General features: G+C 35.2%; 1 protein-coding gene across 1 annotated transcript in view; it reads right to left on the bottom strand.

Annotated features, from left to right (window-relative positions):
- Positions 1 to 21,630, bottom strand: part of LOC134839966 (cilia- and flagella-associated protein 54-like) — a 251,236-nt gene that overhangs the window by 5,025 nt on the left and 224,581 nt on the right. The window contains exons 30-39 of the mRNA XM_063855594.1: positions 20,183 to 20,364; positions 19,147 to 19,325; positions 15,043 to 15,225; positions 6,945 to 7,036; positions 6,471 to 6,649; positions 6,084 to 6,176; positions 5,406 to 5,552; positions 1,577 to 1,690; positions 1,290 to 1,369; positions 631 to 864 (exon numbers count right to left, since the gene is read on the bottom strand). Coding sequence (XP_063711664.1) covers positions 631 to 864; positions 1,290 to 1,369; positions 1,577 to 1,690; positions 5,406 to 5,552; positions 6,084 to 6,176; positions 6,471 to 6,649; positions 6,945 to 7,036; positions 15,043 to 15,225; positions 19,147 to 19,325; positions 20,183 to 20,364 — 1,483 coding nt within the window. The remainder of the gene's footprint in view (positions 1 to 630; positions 865 to 1,289; positions 1,370 to 1,576; positions 1,691 to 5,405; positions 5,553 to 6,083; positions 6,177 to 6,470; positions 6,650 to 6,944; positions 7,037 to 15,042; positions 15,226 to 19,146; positions 19,326 to 20,182; positions 20,365 to 21,630) is intronic.

Here is a 21,630-nt window from a genome sequence, read left to right as displayed (position 1 = left end):
AAATTAATATGATCGCGAAAGAACGAATTAATTTATGAGACACTTAGGGCAAATTTTATAAGAAATCATAAATCATTTCAGCTACTAGTTTTGAAATACAGTGAACAACTACCTATGAAAACAATCTTTTGATTTTTTATGATAACAGTAGATAAAAAAAACTACATTAAAACAATCTATTGATGATGAGAGGGAAAATTCCTTTATTGATATAAAAATTCCTTAATTATATCAGATGATGATATACTTTTTCATCGACAACAAGAGCAAAGCCAGAACTAGAAAATGCCTTTAAGAAACAATTGCCAAAAAATTATGGTACTACCAACGCACAAACGTCAATTACATTTATAGTCACTATTTTTCTACCAGCATTGCTTCAAAACTGTTATAGCTCTTGCACGCTTCCACAATGCATGCGTAAACTAATTTCTACGATTTTATCAACCTAATATATTGCCCATACCCTGTTATGATTTTTCATTCTACATTTTTTTTCCAAAAGCGGTAAGACTAGATGAGCTGAATAGCTCTTTTGAGGACTCTAAATGCATGTGATTAAAAAAAATTGTTATAACGATTATTGTGAGACATACATCTGAATTGAAGAATCCAAATATCTAAACATACCTTGTCCTTAGCGAATATCTGGTCCAGCTGTAGTTGCATGTCCACACATACAGAGTGAAGAGCCAAAGACACCTGGACAAAGACCGGAGCAGCACAGCTCCTCAGAGTGTCCATTGTGAGGATGGAGGTGTACTTGGAGGAGCAGATGAGCGCAGACAGACATTGGTAGATGTTCCAGAGCATCTTGATGTTGTTCTGAGCCAGGATCCATAGACCACCACGCTCCGCCAGATTCTGAAAAGTGAGAGGTGAAAAAAATGAAACGACTGAAAAGATAATTGCATCGCTATGATTAAGTGTTAGTGCCAACTCTTACTCAAAATCTAGCTTAAGGTATGCCAGAACCGAATTAACTTTGGCTTCAATATTGATACCACGTGAAAATTTTCATACAAAGCAGTGAGTTTTGTTTGAAAAAAAAAACTGTTGCGATCTGCAAATAAACTCCAGATGTTGGGGCCAAAATTCATAATGGACTATCGATACACAGGCTAAACAGCCTTCCAGAGTTACTCAGTGATTAGTAAAGCGTAATTAATATACAAAAACAATCTGTAGCTCGGATTTTTTTTGAGCAACGCGCTTTAAGATGCGATACCTTATAATTTATTTCAGTATGTTCTGTCTTATCAATAGCAAAGATGGGTAAATTCACTTACGACACTACGTGAGAAAGCGAGGAACATACTCTCCAGTTCCGCCTTCACTTGCTTCGCCGTCAGCTTCTCAGGCACTGCAACTGAAACACAAAAATACAAAATTAGTTTTAAAAGACAGTGACCAAAAGGGTGGGCGAAAAAATTACATTTTGAAAAACTGCCTATAATCAGCAGAACATCATCTGAGTCAAGCATATTCGGAATGGGTATGGGAATTTTTAAAAAGAATATCGAAAAGTTTTGTCGAATTTCTAGCAGTCATGCTTTACCAGCTCGTTATGGTTTACCAGCATTGGCGCCAGCAGGATTCTTCTTTCCACCCTTCTTGTTGCCACCAATTCCCCCCTTGACCCCATTAGATCCAGTTGTTCCAGCAGGCAAGGCTCTTCCGTCGGACACATCTGAAACACGAAACAATTCATAACTCGAAATAGCAAAGGTATTCGTAGCAGCTGTGTTTAAAGAGCAAGCTACAACGATAACTGACAAGAAACAACAACTCACAAAAAAAAACATAATTGTTTATCTTGTACGTTACTAACGATTTTGAGTCCGACAAAGGCGCAAATCTCCGAGAAAATTGACGCTTTCGGGGAAAAAATCATACAAAACCTTACTCATCTTTGGCAATTTAAAAATCATTTTACTGAGAGACAAAGAATACTTTCGAACCACCAGTTATACGACAATAAATATGCCAATTTTATCGGAAAAAAAACACTGAATAGATTTCAAAAAGAACTATCTATTCTACAAAAAAGCGAAGCTGAGCTTCGTACTACTCGCAATCCAAAAATGATTGACCACGACTAAAAGTAAATGAAAAAAAAAATCAAAAATTAATTAAAAAAACCTTAAAAAATGGTTTTTGCCAAGAAAATTATAAAAATTCAAAAAAGCTCAAAAAATTCTGAACAAAACTAACTGCACTAATAAAAACTGTACAAGGAGGATTGGGAATGCTAGGAAAAATCGGAGCTTCAAAAAAAAAGTTCTGCGAGAACTATGCCGACAAAAATAAGCTGACAGACAAACATCTAAAGTAGCCTGAAATTTTCAGTTATCAATAAAAAAAAAAAAAAATCCCCACTGGAATCAAACACCCGGAATTTGTCGTCTCAGTGTAAAGCCCTGAACGTGCCGACTGCCCTCTATCGTCAAACACGGTGTTTTTGATTATGAAAGTTTAATAATATAAGCAAGAAAAATCATAAAAAACCTTATAAAAAAAGGGTTTTTGCCAAGAAAATTATAAAAATTCAAAAAAGCTCAACAAATTCTGAACAAAACTACCTGCACTAATAAAAACTGTACAAGGAGGATTTTCAATTCTAGAAAAAATCCTAACTTCAGAAAAAAAATTCTGCGAGAACTATGCCGACAAAAATAAGCAGACAGACAAACATCTTAAATAGCCGGAAATTTTCAGTTAGCAAAAAAACAGATCCCCACTGGAATCAAACACCAGGAATTTTTCGTCTCAGTGCAAAGCTCTGAATGTGCCGATTGCCCTCTATCGTGAAACACAACGTTTTTGATTATGAAAGTTTTGAAATATAAGCAAAAAAATGAGAAAATGCTATTAACAAGCTATGTAAACAACCAAGTCATATATTTTGCGGATGTTAGTTCCAAATTGATTGCCTCAATTCGACTTAAAACCTTTCCGTCAAAATACTTAGTGAGAAAATCAGAAAGTGACTGAATAAAAACACCTCGGAATCATACGGGTAAAAGGGTAACTTTCGTCGAACGTGGGAACAACAAAGATAAACGGTAAAATTTCATGTTTTACTAAAAATGAATTCCAAAAGAAAAATGACGTTTTAAAGTGAAACAAAGGATCTCGCAGGCTACATTATCAGTGTGGCCAGGGTGTCTCAAACTGCTTGCATTGACGGCAATCAACAAAAATGAATAAGAGACTTAGATTTCCAAAACAGCTTTTTTCTCCTTTTTGACAACTTATAGCGTTAAGTTTTCAAAGTATGTATTCTGAAAATCTTGCTTCAAAATATTAAATTCAAAATAAATTTTTATGGAAATAGAGAAGAAGTTCGGTGAAGACTTTGTGGCACTGATACTGATTTTTTCTTACTGATATGGAATTGATGGCAATGACAGATAACGCTGCGCACTGACACCGTGGAAACCATGAATACGCTTTCAGAATATCAAACGAGACTTCTGCTATTAGCTAAATTTGTGTCTGATTGTCTTTTTTGTAAAACCGAAACAATTTGTTGATTGTGTTGACCAAAATTAAGACCAATAAGAGTTTGATTTGACACCACACTTCACCCCGTATGATTTTCCTTCGAAGTACCAACAATCAGGCGGAAAAAACAGCAAAAACAAGCTACGTCGCAGTTCCTTCCAATCATTTTCGTGTTGTGAGCAAAAACTAAACGGATATACAGTAAATGAAAAAATTCATGTCTTGGCAGCCAGCACCTTAACTCAGTATTTTGGCCATTCTTTGTACAAAATAAATTGATTGATTAAAATTCGTCTATAATTATTCGGTAGGCTATCAAACGAATCTTTGATTCTGTTAGACAAGAAAACCGTCTAACAAAGAAAACAAGATTTGTGCCACAGGCCTCTGGACTACAACAAAATAGCCAACAGACAGTTGGAAAAACAAAAGAAACGCAAAAAAATTCGAAAAAAAAACACTGATTTTGGTTTTGTAAAATCCCAACTTTTGAATTTCAAATAAACGAGTAAACGCCTTAGATACATTTCGCATATCGCAACGTTTTTTGTAGACTAAGATAGCATGCATCAGTTCAATTTAGAATGATTTCTAATGCCGATTAAGTCTCGCTTAACCGTTAATAGCAAGTAATATATAGCCCTTTAATTATCCCAAATTGACAATCTTTAAACCCCAAATTAAAAAAAGGACCACAGGTGAAATACCTTTTTACACTTGAGCTCAGAACAACAATATTTCGAATGATATCTAAAAATATGTCGAAATCGCTAGTTAAAAAATCGAACATTGCCAAACTTTGTTGGGATACGAAAGAGGCTCACTTTGATATAGTTTTGTCAATAATTGACTAGGTAGTTTTTGATATAAAAAATTCCGTCAAAAACTGCTAGTTAAACAGTCAAAATAAGTCTGGAGAAAAAAACCACTACCTAGCACAAATACTCCGTCACTTTCTTCGAAAGTTAGAAAAACAAAAATCAAACAGCAAACAAAATTTGAGCGTCAACAAACCTGAAGACATTTTCTGGAAAAAAAAACATCGCATCCCATATTTAACTCTTCAATATGTTCATAGAGTCCTGAAAACATGGCCAATAAAGAGCTGGAAAAGATTCAAGAAACGCAAGGATAACAGAAAAAGAAACTGACATTTTTTTTGATAAATATTCAACTTTCGAATATCAAAGTAAAAACATGGCCTTAATGCTCTTTGAATTTCAATACGAATTCATGATTGACCGATTTTGGTAAAATTAAAACAATTTGAGATAACTGAACCCATTGGCAAACTTTTGATTCCGTTGGAAAACCAAGAAATTAAAATGTACTTTCAATACTGGATATCGTACTCGTTTTTGGCGCCATTTCAACGTTCCTATTTGGAGAGCACAAATTACCTAACTTTTAGTAGATAATTTTGAATTGAACTCAAAGAGTGCATATATAACTAAGTGCATTCATAAATGCATTAAAATGGATGAATGCGCATCTGTAGTTATTAGAGCATTTTATAAAGTTTTCCTGGAAAAAAAAATAACCAAGACCTATATAAGAGTCTTCACTGCGTTCAATGACTCTTAAACAAATAATGACAACCGATTCAGTTGTTGCCTACATTCATTTCCCATTTATCAGCGGCACATTTTTTCAACTTTAGAAACTCCTTGACGCAGATTTCTTTGAAATTGACGTATTCACTGCTTTTTAGGTTGTTTTAGCAAATAACAAAGCTGAAACAAATCAAGAAACGAATAGCAATGGAGTTTTGAAAACTTTGGTGACATACTAGAGCGGTTAGGAAATTTCCACGCCTGAGATAATTTTTAACGTTTTGTTTTCCTTTATATCTTCTCGCATAAACCTGAAAAAACCCGAATCTGAATTATACCACTGACCAACAGACATAGACATCCGCTTAGGGGGAGGGGGCACTGGCATCATGGGTGGTGGGGGTCCCGCACTGTCACTGTCATCCGATCTGATGGACCTCGGAGAGTCCCCCCTCTCGTCCACTCCTTGACCTTGAGGGGCATCAATGGATCCTAGAAATTTTAAACTCATCTCAGATGTGTGTTAAAGATTAGCACCTATTCTGATTTCGTGCATCCATTCTGATAGCTGAAAAAAATTCACGAAGAATTGGTAAATATGTGCTACAATAAAACGAATTTGAAGTGTATAACTGATTTGACTGTATAACCAACTGGCCTTGTTTCAGTTGCAAAACAAAAGAAACGACAATTTCATGACCAGTAATAAAAGAATAAGGGGCCGGGGACGCCTCTCCCCCTTCAGGAACACGACCCCCAGGGAAAACCAAAGGCTACCGCCTTTCTTATACTTCAAAAAACGCAATTTTGGCATGTTCTGTTTAAAATTCGCCTCTGGCGGAGAACATTTTGACAACATGGTCTTTATACTGTTTTCAGAGAGCTCGGAATATCAATTTGGCCTACCTACATACAGGTCGACCTAAATACCAAGAAAAACCTAAATCAACCTATGAGTTAAATCTAGATCCCGGTCTGTTGATATGTTGATGAGCATAAAAGAAAATCAGCCAAAATATTTACCTCTCTGAGTGTTGTTGGCATTTGTGGGCACTTGAAGGGGATCTTCTGGCGGCTCTGTGTTTCCGTTAAGTTCCTTGTCGTTTGAGTCAATTTCTGAAAGTTTTTTTAAATTTGGCTACTAATTTTACTATTTCATTTTTAAACGACAAAGATAATTTCGAATATCTTTTAACGTTCTCTTTCAGATTTTAAGCCTATTGAAATCGTGAAATTTTCAAATGTCTGAAATTATTTCGAAAAAAGTTTCATAATATTTCTCAATTCGAAAACAAAATAGAGCTGAATAAGAAACATTTGCATCAAAAAACGTCTGTTAATTGCATTTCTGATCATTTTGCGTTTGCCCCCCCCCCCTCCCCTTATAAATGCCCTGAAATGCCATCTCACCTCCAATGACAAGTCTGGATGCCAAATACAACACAGTACTATGTGTATGAGTGGAGTCCCCTCCGTCTCTCTGCTCCCCCCTAGAGGTGCTTCCCCCTCCCGCTGAGGCACCCGGCCATCCGACAACAATGCGACCGGCAGAGTCAAGCGTGAACAAGTCTATGTCCAGGAAGGATACTCTGAAAACAGACTCAATATGTTGTTCTGCTTTAACCATTTCCCGCTCCTAAAGTGCGCCCGAATAAGAGTATAAAGACAGTTCGTCATTGGATTCATATAGCATGGAGATCATCAAAAGCACAAACAGAACAAAAAAATCAAGTATTACATCAAATCTTCAACTGCCAACAAAAAAAAACTGTCAACAACACTCAAAGCCTTCTACAATTTACTGCTTCAAAATAACACAATCTAATATATTTTTCTTGATCGTAAAGTAAACACATGATATAGTACTGGAGATGAACAACTTACCTGCTGGCTGTATCAACACTCTCAAACACTTTGAACAAGGTCAGTTTTTTCATCAGACTCGAGAACACACACACTCCATGCAGAGCATTCAGCTGAAACACAATAGAAAAGTAAAATTAAATTTTGCGCTGAAACAGTCTGTATTTCTATAACTTCCCCAAAAACTTTTGGTGACTGAATTACAAATGTAAATCAATAAAAATCTTCATTTGGAGGAACACTGAGAAGTTCTTTTTTGAGAGCGCACCATGATATATGCTCACAGGTTAAGGAACTAAGGCAACAAGTGCAAAAAAAACAATTCCAAATAAATTTGAAAATGATCGCAACTATAAATTTCCCTAAGAGCTCAAAACAACTCGGAACAAGAAAAAGAGTACGCGGTGCGAGAGGTAAAAAAAATGCACCTATTGGACCAACCGTAAAGTTGCAAGCAATAGACCAAAAAAACTACTCATTTTTACTCATTTAATTACTCGTTACGAAAGTCTGAAGAACAAGCTTTCATTTCTGGAAAACTAAGAAAACTGGGACGCTCATATTTGTTGCAACTGCATAGAGTTGTTTATTGTTAACCAGCATCTGTACAATAAGTGGCAAAAATTGTCAGCCAAATATTTGGAAATTTCAATAAAAATCTCAAAAACATAAGGTTTGAAAGTTTCATGTGCTTAATCCAAACACAAATCTCTAAAGCGCATAGTGTTCTAAATTTGAACACACAGGCGAAGCAGAGCTTCACACTTTTTGCGATAAATCACAAAAAAAAGCATGGCAAGCTAGCCGACAGAAAAATTAGACGAAAGCCTTTAAGACCAGGAAATTGTTTGAAAAAAGACGAGCGAAATAAATCTACCAAAATGTTTATATGCTTGTCTCTATTTGTCAAAAAATTTCCCGTCAATTTCCATGGCTGAATAAGAGTTGAAACAAAAAATTTAAAGTGGTACCTAATCCGACAAAAAATGAGTAGACGCCCGTTGAGTTGAAAAAAGCTTTGTCATTAAAGATTTTGAGCAACAACACGTATAAAAACCCATTTTTTAAAAAGTTTTTTATGCCCAGAAACGCGCACACGAACAATAAAAAAATGCTTTTCGCACAAAGCAATCTGAGATGAATATGCCAGTATAAAAACAGTCCAGAACCTTTGAAGCCGAATACAGTTTTGGCGAAAAAACAAAAAAGAAAAAAATAGTTTATTTACAATCGAATAAACACAAATTTCAAACAAATGCAAATTAAGAAGTATGCATGCTCAAAGAACATCTGTCGACCAGATAACCCATCATATAATCCGCCAATTGTTGCCCCGGATAATTCTAAGATTTTGTTGACTAAGTAAGTGGTTTACTTGAAAAGTTCGGGTTTGATAACCTTTGAGTAATCAAATAGTAATTCAGATAAGGCTGCTCATATCAGTGCAAACTACTGAATGCTGCGACGGCCTTTTAAGTTCTACACAGAGGCGAAGCCATGCTTCGCACCAATTGCGATATAATACAAAACAGCCACTAAATCGGAAAAAACGAATGAAAAAAGTATCAAAAATTCAAACCAAGACAATAGAAGGTAAAAAGAGAATTAGCAGAAAACTTACCAAGCTAAAAACAAGCCATAAATACTTGAGAGAAAACCCTTTAAGCCAAAAAAAATTATAAAGAAAAGACTTTAAAACTATTAAAAAGTTTCTATCCCCCATTCCATTCAACACATACACGAACACAATTTTATGCGATCATTTAGCAAAAAAAACTGAGGCCAAAAAGCCGATACAAAATAGGCCAAAACTTATTTTGAACTGAGAAGGAAAAAGGAAAAAAACTTAAAAAATGAAATTTAGAAAAAAGACTTCAAAATTGATAAAAATTTGTTCAAATCCCATCGTTTTGTTACACACACGCGCAATTTTTTTTGTTTATTAAAAGCGTAATATAAGGCCAATAAGGCGAAATAATATAGGTCGAAACTTACTTAACCGAGAAAAAAGAAAAGTATCAAAATTTTACACAGGCGAAGATGCGCTTCGCAAACACAAGCAAAAATATGACCGATAACGCTGCGACGCATTAGCAGAAACAGTCAATTTGAAAAAAAAGTTTACCAATTGCACATGCCTCAATTTAAAGAGCGGACGCAATTTAGCTAGTATACGAAAAAGTTCATTAAGATATCTGATCCTTCCCAGGTTCGACCCTCCTATTTTGTTGCGGGTCTCCTCCCTACCTCTACGCTACAGATCCATGATACCTTGAAGCTAGTATCAGGGCAAAACCCAAAATGTTCTGACTGCCTTTTAAGGTCTATGGAGCAGTAATAACTTGATAAAAATGTTATTAAAAATAAAATGGACTTTTTTTTTCCAAATTTGACATTTTTGTGGAAATCATCAACCCACACGCCATATAAAACTCAAAGTGATAAATTTTACTCCTAGTAAGAAATCAATTATGACAAATAAGCTTCCTTCAACCAATTTGGAACGATTTCTAAAACGGATTTAATCTCCGCCTACGAGTTAATCGCGCGAAATGTATCGCGCATTAATTTTCCCAAATTGACCAAAATGGCAATTTTTAAACCCTCATAACTCTACAAAAAATGATCACAGGTGAAATATCTTTTCAAATTAAAGCTCAGGACAACAATACCTTTTGAATGAGACAAACAGTTTCCGTGAAAATTGGCTAGTTAAAAAGTCGAAATTTTTCTGAAGAAAAAAACCACCCCGAGCACAATTATTCCGTTACTTTCGTTAGGAAATTCGGAACAATAACAGTTGATGTTAATATCCTTCGCATTGGCTGTACTTAATAGCTGATCATTGATCAAATGAACACTTTCAAAATGAATACATTTTATTGCAATAACATAAGCGTCGCAACAATATTTGCGACTTAGTTTGGAAAAAAAGATAGTTCCTACTATAACACAAGCTATGCTTGTGTAATAAAATGTAACTAAAACAAATAAAACAAGTTGATAAACCTACAATTAACATAAACAGCAAAATTCTAAAAGGACCTATATCGAAAAGCTAACATGCTCAAAATATGTCTGTTGCAGTTTTCAACCGCGAGACTACTGCTGCAGTTCACAGTGGAACGGGCTGAAAATGGAAATCTTGAACTTGGAATCATCCTGTGGAAAAAGTTGTTTACGGGAACAAGTCTAGTGCCCCATGACAATACCTTTGCTTATCAGCCACAGTTATCAAAATCAATTACCTCAAGTTTATAGGATCAGTTTAACTAACTCAGATAAAGTTCTGAACAATTTTTTTCACTCCAAACTCAAGTAGAGTGGGGTGCTTTTATAATTCCTAAATAGGTTTTGTCCGAATGTTTTAAATCATTGCTGAATTTTGTTTTACCCTAACGTCTTAATAAACAAATTGATCACTTCTTAGAGCGTGTTTTTGATCCCACCATTTGAAAAATGGGGAGGAACTTTGGATTCTGGTGTGTTTTAGTTTGTATTTTTTTTTAAATTTCCACGCAAAATTAGGTACCACAAATAATTTTTTTACAGGGCTGAGTGATTATGATATAATAAGGACCTTCCAGTCGTGATTCGAACGAAATTTTAAAATTTAGAAAAAAATTCCCAGTGTCGATAAAAACCTGTTTGAAATTATTGATTTTTGTTCTAATTTCGAGTTATAAATTGAGCGTCCAGGCTTGCGTATTTGTGTGTGTTTTGTTCAAGCCGTGAAAAATTTGTTTTACTCCAGCAAAGTTAGTTTTTGAGTTTTTCAGTGTCATTTTGGAAGTCAAAAAAGTCACACCACACAGAAAAAACTACACGACTTTGAAAAAAAGTTTTTTTTTGGATGGTGGAAAAATTCTGTGCTACTTGCACTGTAACCGTCTATCCTTCTTTCATTTTTTTCATACTTTCCATCACGAGTAAACACTCTTTAAGCGGCTAACTCTCTGAAGAATAGAACAACCGATATATAACATAACACGTACTTTATATGGTGTGGTGGGGGATGATTTTCACAAAAATCTCATTTTTAAACAAAAATTCATTTCATTTTATTACATTTAGTTTGTTAAAGGTTATTACTGCTCAATAGACCTTAAAAGACAGTCGGAACATTCAGAGCTGCGCCCTGATACGAGCAGTCTTGTTATAGGTAATGTTTTTAGCATTTCAAAAACCAGCTGATGTTAATAACGGATGTTTGAGTTATTAATTGTTGCTTGTAACAATGCACATGCTGGAAAACTTTTGCGTAACCTCATAAAGCTGCATAAAATGTATTTTTTTTTTTCATGTGAAATCCTTTCAATTTGAATTTCTGCCAACCTGTTGCCCTAGACCTTCACCTTGAGTGTCTTGTAGGTGGAAAAATAATTATTCATATTGGTTGTATAGTAAAAAATTGGTATTTAGTATTGTAAAATGACATTTTTAGTATCATTTAAATTATAAATGGATGTAAATTATAAATGGATGCGATGCAGAAGAGGCTCACATCGACATTCTCAGCAAACGAGTAGTTGTAGAGTATATTTTGATTGACTAAGTGGAGCCAAAAATAACTAAATGGAGGGATAAAATTATGGATCCAAACTGAGCAAAAATTGGCATTTCAATTTAACCTGAAAGCAATTTTTATTAACGTTCTTTTTTAACGTCCTTTTTGTCTACTGTCAAACCAATATCATTTTATCCGTAAATTTAAATCAGCACTGCATCTTTTCAATTAGATCATTGGATACTCATTATTCAGAATATTTTATTCAAGTTAGGAAAAATATGAGTTTAAAATGGAAACCCAAAATCAATCTCTGGATCTTCTTCTTCGGCTTTGCTATTGAAATTTTCAACATGTTCATTTACATCCCAGTAATTCTCCATAACTCCACCTTCAGGCGGTGGGAACAGAAAGTCATCCTGGCAAGTCGATGAACTGCAAATACACGAGTCAATTACGTCATACTCGTGCATCGATTCATATGCATTCGGCGCTCCAGGCCAACACTCGACCTTGACCTTCGCCCTTCGGAACTCCTTGGCATCACAACAGGAGCAATCTTTGTACTTGGCGCCTTCTATATGAATAGTCGAGGTTGCGCAGACCCCAAAACATGCAGAAGTCACAATTGGATCCACAGTTCGACATAAAGCTCCGTCAACATATATCTGATCAAGATGAACCGGTTTATAGACTGGGTTGCAACCTTGCGTTGGAAACTTGGCACAACCTCCACAACAAGAGAACTCATCATTGCTCCAGACTTCGTCCTCTCGACAGGGAATGTAGTCGCACATCACTCTCTCGCAAGGATCATCGGGAGATTCTACAGGCACTACGTCACGACAAAACCCGCATGTTTTACTGCACTGATCTCGCATTATATCTCGCACCCGGCTGTAATCGTCACAGTAGCCCAGAGATTGCCAATGTTCACAGTCTTCAGGTTTCATCTTGTCCTTGCAAGGCGTCTCGTCCCCAGAAACTCTTCCGTGACCTCCCAAGTTAGGTTCAGGGGGTGCAGGAGGGTCGACTTCGCTGTCGGATCTTCCATGACCCTCTATTGAATACCGCAGAGGCACGGGTGGAGGAGGCACTCCTGAAGGTGTCCCAACGTCTCCTCCGCAGGAATCACCAAAGCAATACTGAAGACTTGGTAGAACTGCCAAACTTGACCAGAGAAGGATCGAGAAACTTAGATGTAAATACATAAGTCCAGCCACTGTCGGATACAATTCAAATCCAAAGAATATTTAACTGTATTCGGACTGAATAATGGGTTTCAACATTTAAAATTTAACGGGTAGCAATAAATTATTGAAGCAGACTAAGTTGCAAAAATTTCAGTTGCAAAAAATGATTGAATTATAGAGGTGCAAAAAGTTAGGACAGACAAATTTTATTAAACATAGCTAACAGACAATTGGAATCACCAAGACATATAGAGAGTTGCAAAGAGTTCGGACAGACAGAAATAATTAAAAAGAGCAATCGGCCAGTTGTGAGCACTTTTTGCATGCAAATTTAAATTTTTAGTTGACATTGAGACATATAGAGAGTTGCAAAAAGTTCGGACAGACAGAATTAATTAAAAAGAGCAACTGTCTAGACATCAACGAAAATTAAAACTGAAATAAACATAACGTCGGAAGTTCATAAAGCAGAGTTACGGGGTCTACTTAACAATCCCCCTTTCGAAGGGAAAGAGATCGTTAATAATATTACTTGCATTGAAATTTCGACCAATTAGAATGCAGCAAAATTCGAGTTTACATACAATGCTCTGGTGCAAATTTACTGTTTTTAATTACAGGGGTGGAGATTCTTTAGTAGATTCAATAAGGGGGAGATTGTTAAGTAGATCCGAGTTTCGCTCCAAACCTATAACCACGGCGTTCAATTGCATCCGAAGCGTCGAAATAATTTATAGTAAAATCTGGATGTTCATTGCAGTCTTTAAAAATTAGGCTAGCATGATCATCGGATAATCGACGATCTCGCATTTTGAATTTGGTCTGACAAAAAATTCAAGGTTGTTCGGCTTCAGATTTTGCATGCAAAAGACCGTCAAAAAGCACTGATTGTTCATTTTAATTAATTCCGTCTGTCCGAACTTTTTGCTACTAATTATACTTTCGGTTTGAAAAATTAGCTTTTGCATGCAAAAACTGCCTGAAAAAAGTCATTTGCTCTTTTTAATTATTTTTGCCTGTCCGAACTTTTTGCTACTAATTATATATATAATTAGTAGCAAAAAGTTCGGACAGACAGAATTAATTAAAATGAGCATTCAGTGCTTTTCGACGCTTTTTTGCATGCAAAATCTGAAGCCGAACAACCTTGAATTTTTTGTCAGACCAAATTCAAAATGCAAGGTCGTCGATTCTCCGATGATTATACTAGCCTAATTTTTAAATTTTGCGATAAAATTCCAGATTTTACTTTAAAAAAGTTAGCAAATTTAGTTCGAAAAATTTAAATCTACCGTTTATGATGTTTTAAAAGTCGAATATCAAGGAGTCATTTTCAATAACAAAAAATAACAGATCAGACCGCCCGAAAAAAGCAAACGGAATTGAAGCTGATCAAATCATTCATAATTTGGAAACTTATTGCAGAAAAAGATAAGCCTGTTCCGTTTGCTTTTTTCGGGCGGTCTGATCTGTTATTTTTTGTTATTGAAAATGACTCCTTGAAACCCTGAGCAAAATTTTTCCTGTTTCAAGGTTTACCATTCGAAGCTTCGAATGTAATTGCCCTTTGTGGTTATAGGTTTTGAGTGAAAACTCTGCTCTATGAACTTTCGACGCCATGCTTATTTCGATTTTGGTTTCCGTTGCTGTCTAGACAGTTGCTCTTTTTAATTAATTCTGTATGTCCGAACTTTTGCAACTTTCTATAATAAGTTCTCCGATAAATTTGTTAAAAGCTATTCAAACTCAAATTTGCATGCAAAAGTTGCTCCAAATTGGCAGATTGCTCTTTTAAATTATTTTGGCTGGCCAAACTTTTTGCTACTAATTATAGTTTTTATGAAAATGGGCGAATTGGTCGTCTCAATTAATTCTGTCTATCCGATCGTTTGGTTTCTTTCATTTAAATCGAACAGATCCGGATACAAATCTTTAATAGAAATAGGAAGTGAAATATTCAATCACATTAATACGCCACACAGGGAAGGATTTATAGGGGGGGGGGGTCCGCCCTCCCCTCAGGGATTCGAACTCCTACCGACCCAAAGGGTCCCCCTTTGTACTATTTTGAGATATCCATTTTTAATGACGAACCCTAAAATCTTTCTAAAGGCGCATTGGGCGCCAATATATACTAATTTTTAGGGGGGAGCGCGCGCCGAAAATATGCGATTTTTTGGTCCAAAATTTTCAAGAAGTGCATAACGCTTTTTTGGCCTGTTTTTCAAAAAAATCTTTTTAGTCTTTTTAGTACTTTAGGAGAGCTCGGAAAAATAATTTGGTCGACCTAAAAAAATAGATCGACAACAAAATTTTTGAAAATTGTTTGAAATTCTGCCCCCCTCCCCACCCCTGATTCTACACTCTGCCCTCTTCACCAGCGCAGTTCGAGGGGGGGGGGTGTAGTTAGTCAACTGACCTGGCTTCTCCAAGGGTACTCCTCGAAAGACACCTTCCTCAGCCGTCTCCTTCTCTGGTGAGTTCTGAAGATGACTGGCAAGTTGTTCTCCAACTTAGCCAGGGCCGGCTCGTCCGCCTCCAGTCTCGATGCCCTCTCTACTTCATTCATCGGCGGCAGATACTTCCGATAGTGCACCAACAGCTAGAAAATAACAGTTCTAGTTAAACAGGTTATCAGAGGTTTTAATAACTAATAAACGATTGGAATATATAAATCGTCTTGTCCAGTATATTCACGTTTTATCGTTCACAAAAAAAGTAAAGTAAATTCCCGTACTTGCAAGAAATGGCGTGCAATCGATTTACAGAGATAATGAAAAAATAGTCTAAAAACATCGACTTCAACTAAAACCAAAGCTAAAACAAGGATAGCCAGTTACTGTGCAAGTAGCACAGAATGTTCCGACCAAAGTCTTAAAAAAATACTTATAAGTTTTCTCAAAATGGTGTCGTTTTTTCTGCATGTTGTGATAAAAAAATTGGAACGAAAAAATAGAACTTAGGCATATTTGAGAGTCATAGTAAAATAGATCATTCGAAAACAGCTTTTGAAGAAAAATGAACAGAATTTTTCGGAAAATTTTTCAATTTTCAAATATTTTACTTCCCAAAATTGCGCTTAAAAACTCTAAAAAATCTTTTCGTCAGTAAAACTAAGTTTTCACGGCCTAAATTAAGGTTAAATAAGCTATTTCAATTACTAACTACCTTACTAATTAGCTCGAAATTAGACCAAAAATTTCAAGCTGGTTTTTCTCAACACTGTTTTCACTCGTGTCGAGAAAAAACGGTGTGAAATTTTTGATTTTTGGTCTAATTTCGAGCTAATTAGTAGAATATTTGAAATTGCAATAGCTTATTTAAGCTTAATTCAAGCCGTGAAAACTTAGTTTTACTCAGATAATGGTAGTGTTTGGAGTTTTTTAGCGCAATTTTGGGAATCAAAAATTTAAAAACACAAAAAATTGTCCGCAAAAAAGTTTGAAAAAAATTGAAATTTTTCTTTCAATTTTTTTTCTCGTTTTTCTGGTCATTTTTCTTCAAAAACTGTTTTTCAATTGAATTATTTTACTATGGCTCTCAAATATGCCTAAGTTCTATTTTTTCGTTTAGATTTTTTTATCACAACATGAAAAATAAACGACACCAATTTGAGAAATTATTTTGTATTTTTCAAGACTGTGGTCGGAACACTCTGTGCTACTTGCACAGTAACCGGCTATCTTTGTATTTATACAATTTTTATACCTATTTTTATACTCATTCACTACAGTTTTATCATTTTCAAAATCTTGACAAAAGTGGCACAAAAAATTTGAGGTTTGACCAGAACGCAAAGAAAAGAGTCACTTTAATGGGAATACTTTGTAAAGAAACATTACATTTTAAAATAATGCATGGTTTAAAAACAGCAAAAACATTGAAGTAACAATATCATTAAATTAAAACATTCGAAAGTTTTCTCTTCGTGATCGCGGGAAAACGTTGAATATAAAAAATCTTTAAAGGATCCCCATGAAATTATTGGTTTCAGCTAGGAACTCTCCTCAAGAGACTGTAGCTAACTGCAGCATTGTTACGGAGATTCTAATGAGTACAAAACTTTGCCGAAATTTAGAAGTAACTTCAACAAAATTTAAGCAAAAGCCAGCATTAAGTTAGGTCGAAAAAGTTTTTACGGTACAAAAATTGATTTTCTACGGCCAACAAAATCAAATAAAACAAACTTCGTTGTTTTGATGATAAATTTTAGTATCCTGCGAAAATCCATATAATCAGTGTTTTACACCGTAAAAACTGTTGAAATCTATTGTAAATCAATTTACTTAGCAAACAAGAACCGTAAATCGATTTTTATACTATATGATATCTGTATTAAAATCAATTTAAATCGATTTCAATCTCAAGTTCGTCAATCAGCGCAGGTTGAATTAATCAAAATTTGTGCTCTGTAAAATCAAACAGATCTCGTTAATTTGAATCGAACAAAAACTCCTTTCCAACTACAACTACAATCAAAGTATTAGATTAAACAGAAAAAGGTACGTTTTTTAAAGGAGATTTAGATTAACAGAGGTCGGAGTTTTTTATAAGAGTTTAAATTGATTTGTAAGTTCGTGCGTCAGACTAGTTATTCGCGAGTGTCAAAAAAAATTAAACAATAAGTAGTATTCTTGGAAGTTTCGAGAAAATGACGGATTTTTTTTTTTAAATCTCGGCGTATTTCTTGTTCAGACTGATTTGGACTTTGAAAATATTTTGAAAGTCTCGTTAAAACATCATCTGAAAAAAATATACGGAGGGGCCCCAAACGAAACAAATATTTCAGTTTCGATCAAGTTTTGTCAAACTTTGGGATTTGAACATTGTCAATTTGAGGCTAACTACCCCAAACAAATTGAAACTCGAGCAACCAATGATGAAACTTAAGCTAGGCCTACAAATGCTCATAAGACTTTGAGTATAAAAGAAAAAAGACTGCTTCTATCAGGTCAAAACTGAATGTTCCAACTGCTCTTTAAATCTCTTTTATATGTTTGGCTCATGATTTTTTCAACATTCATGAGCATTAAAAGATTTCGATTCTTTTTTTCAAAAAATCTTCCTACCATGCTATATCAAGTACCAAAACTTAACTTTGCATCTCTATGCATTACTCGGATCAAGTGGTTTACCTGATTTAAAATGTAATGAATTCTAAACGGGTTAAATCGCTGGCTACGCAATGCATCAAAAGAAAATTTACACAGAAGCGAAGCTGTGCTTCGCAAACACTAACGCGAACACGAAAAAAGTAAGAATTGTAGAAAAAAGCCTCGAATTAGTAAAACTTGGCTTTGTATTGGCTTCGAACCTGCGACCTCAAGAATTGGAGTCACACGCTCTGCCCTCTCGGCCATGAACGCTTAACGATCGGCAAACACTAGTCACAAATAAAGTAGCTACAAAGGTAATAAATTGCCAATGCAATGCAGCAAAAGTGGCAGTAAATACAAATAGACACAGTTTTGCAAGTAAAAAATTGGAATATAACAAATTGAAGGAATCCACACTAACTTTGCATTAATAAATTGGAAAGCATAAAGCCACATTATGTATAAATTATGCATTTCAAAAATTACGAGATATATTGAAATAGAAAATTTCTGAAATCGAGTTTTTATTATTGTTATGTTGTTTGTAACAAATAGCTTCCTTCGGTTCCTTTGCATCAAATGTGTTAATGCAAATACATTAACTGTGCTAACTTGCATCAACTATGTTAAGTTATTACGATTCGAATGTCAAAGCACATGCTATCAAAAAACCGTAACGGTGCCACCAAAGCAGCGCCAACATTTGCGAATTAGATAAGAAAAAAACAATAGTGGCAGTATAACACTAACGCTCACAAACGTTCGTTCGTGTAAATATTAGGCTTGAAATAATTATTCCAAATTGGCCACAATAGCAATTTTCAAACACCCATAAAACTGCAGAAAAATGGACGCCTTTGAAACATCTTTTTTAACTTAGATTTCAAGGCGTCAATAATTTTCAGACTTATAAAAAAACCCTCAAAAAATGCGAGTTAAAAAATTGAAAGTTTTCTGGAGACAACCAGTCTGAGCACAAACAATCCGTCACTTGCTTCGAAACTCGAGACAACCGAATATTACTTTAAATATTTTCGAATTTCGACAATCAAAAAAGAATGATATTCTTATATAAAACTAAATCATTTTGCAAAACCTGGACCAAAAGATAATTTTTCATTCCGATGATAATTCAAAAACTCAAGTCCACTTTTGAAAGTACAGCTCGTTTTTCAACTTAATGATCGGAGAGCGTAGATTGCCTTAAAACTGCCAAAACAAATCACAATGTGATGTCAACAGGGAAGCAAAGTCAAACAGACAAAATAAAAAACTTAAATAGACAAATGTTAAACAGACAAAATAAAAATAAAAAACACGACCTAAAACAGTTAATTATTACTCAAAATCAGATTCAGTCAATGATTACACATGAAAAGAGTTTAAAACAATGGTCGACGCTGAAAAAAAAAATTCAAAGCTCCTACCTTGTTTTTCCGTCGCACTCTCGCCTTTGCCTCGGCCGCCATCTCCGCTTTGGTCCTGTCGGTGTTACTCGCAGCTGCGGTTGAGGGAACAGCCGCCACCTCGGGTACTTGCAGTGCCGCACTCGCTTCTCCGCCGCCTCCGGAAGTGGGGTTCCCTTTCACAGCTTCGCCAGCGGAACCTAAAATAGACGATGAGCTGAATTAGCTTGCTATGGGTCTGATATGAGGTCCGATAGTAAATTTACAATGATTGTAGTGTAATAAATGGAGGACTGTTATGCAAGAGAGACTGATGATCTGACGTACAGCTAACACGAGTTATAATCTTACTGCATAACTTAATTTGTTATATCTAAAGATTCCCATTAAACTCAAGTGAAAATTTTTTCGTGTTTTGGCTTAGAACCTGAGACCTCGAGAATTGGAGTCACACGCTCTGCCTTCTCGGCCATGAACGCTTAATTATCGCTGGAGAAATATATAAATTCCTCCTGTGATAAAACTCGTACGACCATGAAGTTGTGTGTATACTAGTGCGCATATGAATATGATGAGTGTAATGGGCTTAAAAATTTTGTTCAAATAATTGTAAAAAAAGGGCCCAAAAAGGCTAACAGAACGAATTCAGGAACTTTTATGTGTCCTTTCCAGTTTGTTTTCATTGCATGACTAGAAGTAAACACGCGCATCTTTTTTTTTTAGAAAACTCGAAATCAAAATTAGTTTCACTTTGAATTAGAGCCCCTAAAACCGACGTTACTGAAACTTTCTAAAGCACTGCGCTAAAAAAATAGATAGGGTTTACAATTTTTTTCAAAAATAGCTTTTCGCAGTTAGAAATCTGTGTAAAACTGCAACGATAAAAAAATTAAACTTTTCATGTTTTTTCTTGTCTATTGAGTGACAGCTGAAAGGGATTTAAAATGATTACTTGTCTCTATCTGACGTTTTAGTAGTGCCTGATTCTGCAGAGAAAAAGAGCCGAAGCCTTCGTTCAACTAAGTGGTCAGAAGAATATCAAAAACAACGCACTAACCTTCGGTATCGGCAGATCCAGTTGCTTTCATCGTCGCAAGGCCTGGGTGGATCTCGGAAACAACGGCACCGTACTTCTTGTCCTGATCGCCCCCGGTGGCTAAGCCGACGGACCCCATGGCAGGCGCACCAGCTGCACCTAGTCTACCCTTCACTTTGCTGGGGTTCAGCTGGTCTTGACGCCTGAAATCGACAGACACATTACTAACTATCTCATAAACCAAAAATTGGTTGTCAAATAATCAAAGATCAATCAACACGAAAGCATTTATCATTCTCTATTTATATATATAACTATTGGTTTACATCATTTATGAAAACAATTTTGGAGAAGAACGCCTAAAGACAACTCCCAGTACAAAAACATGGAAATTGCAAACATCTAAGTGAAATAATTAACTTTTTCTAGCAGTTCCCAGACAGTTGAAATCGAACTGCCTCGCCAACTAAGAAACTAAATCTAATTTAACCAGAAACTTCTGTCAGCTTCATGAGAAAATAGTATTGGAACAAAATTTACTTATTTAAGCAATCCTATTTGGTTCAATATATGGTGCTAACAGACAGTTGGAAACGTGTTTTTCAGTTAGTTAAATCTCTTTGAATTTCAAAAGTTTTTAAGGTGGACACTTTTTTGATGAAAAAACCCAATTTCAGAAATCACAATTTTTTGGCGGCCGTTGCACATTTGTCATTGAATAGCGCATTGTGTCTTTCATTAGAAAATGAATTTGAGGTGAATTCCAACAAAGACCAAAACTCAAACAAAAAATTTTTGGCGCGAATAACTTAAATTTTTTTTCTGAAATAGCACCACAATGTTAATAAATGAAAATCAACTTCATTCACTGATTGTTAGAAAAACTCTTTCAGAAACCGCCTAGACATGATAAAAATAACCAATTCTGGCTGGCAACTGAAATTCTTTTAACATCAAATCAGCAATATTTCTTTAATCATTGCTCACAAAATTAGTTAAGAAATGCAGGGTAATTATTTCATCGGTTAAAAAACTACCAAAACGAGTACTTTGAGGTTCATTATGAGAACAGATGTTACGTCTCCGAAACACTATTTTTTGATAGCATAAAACTTATTTGTTTAATGGGTTCGTTTAAAAACTAGTCAGAATGAAAAAACACCCCAAGCATTTATATTACAGACTCCCTACGAAAGTCAGAACAATAATCAATCTTTGGTCTAATTGGAAGATCAACATTATCTAGTTTATTTCTAAAAATTTTCGTTTTTTTAGCATTACCTAAATTTTTTTTATATATGGTAATCAAAGCGTTGCGAGGATCATTGCAGCAGGATTCGAGGATTCTTGCTTGAACATCAATTGTAGAAAAATATGTAATGACATCACCAATACTTCTGAGCGCTCAAACTTATGCTATTTGGCAAGAGTTCTAAATTATTTAAGTAAATAGTGACTATTCTCATGAC

The sequence above is a fragment of the Symsagittifera roscoffensis genome, chromosome 2, assembly GCF_963678635.1.
Source record: "Symsagittifera roscoffensis chromosome 2, txSymRosc1.1, whole genome shotgun sequence".
Lineage (NCBI taxonomy): Eukaryota > Metazoa > Xenacoelomorpha > Acoela > Convolutidae > Symsagittifera > Symsagittifera roscoffensis.
This window is presented reverse-complemented; position numbering and strand designations above follow the sequence as displayed.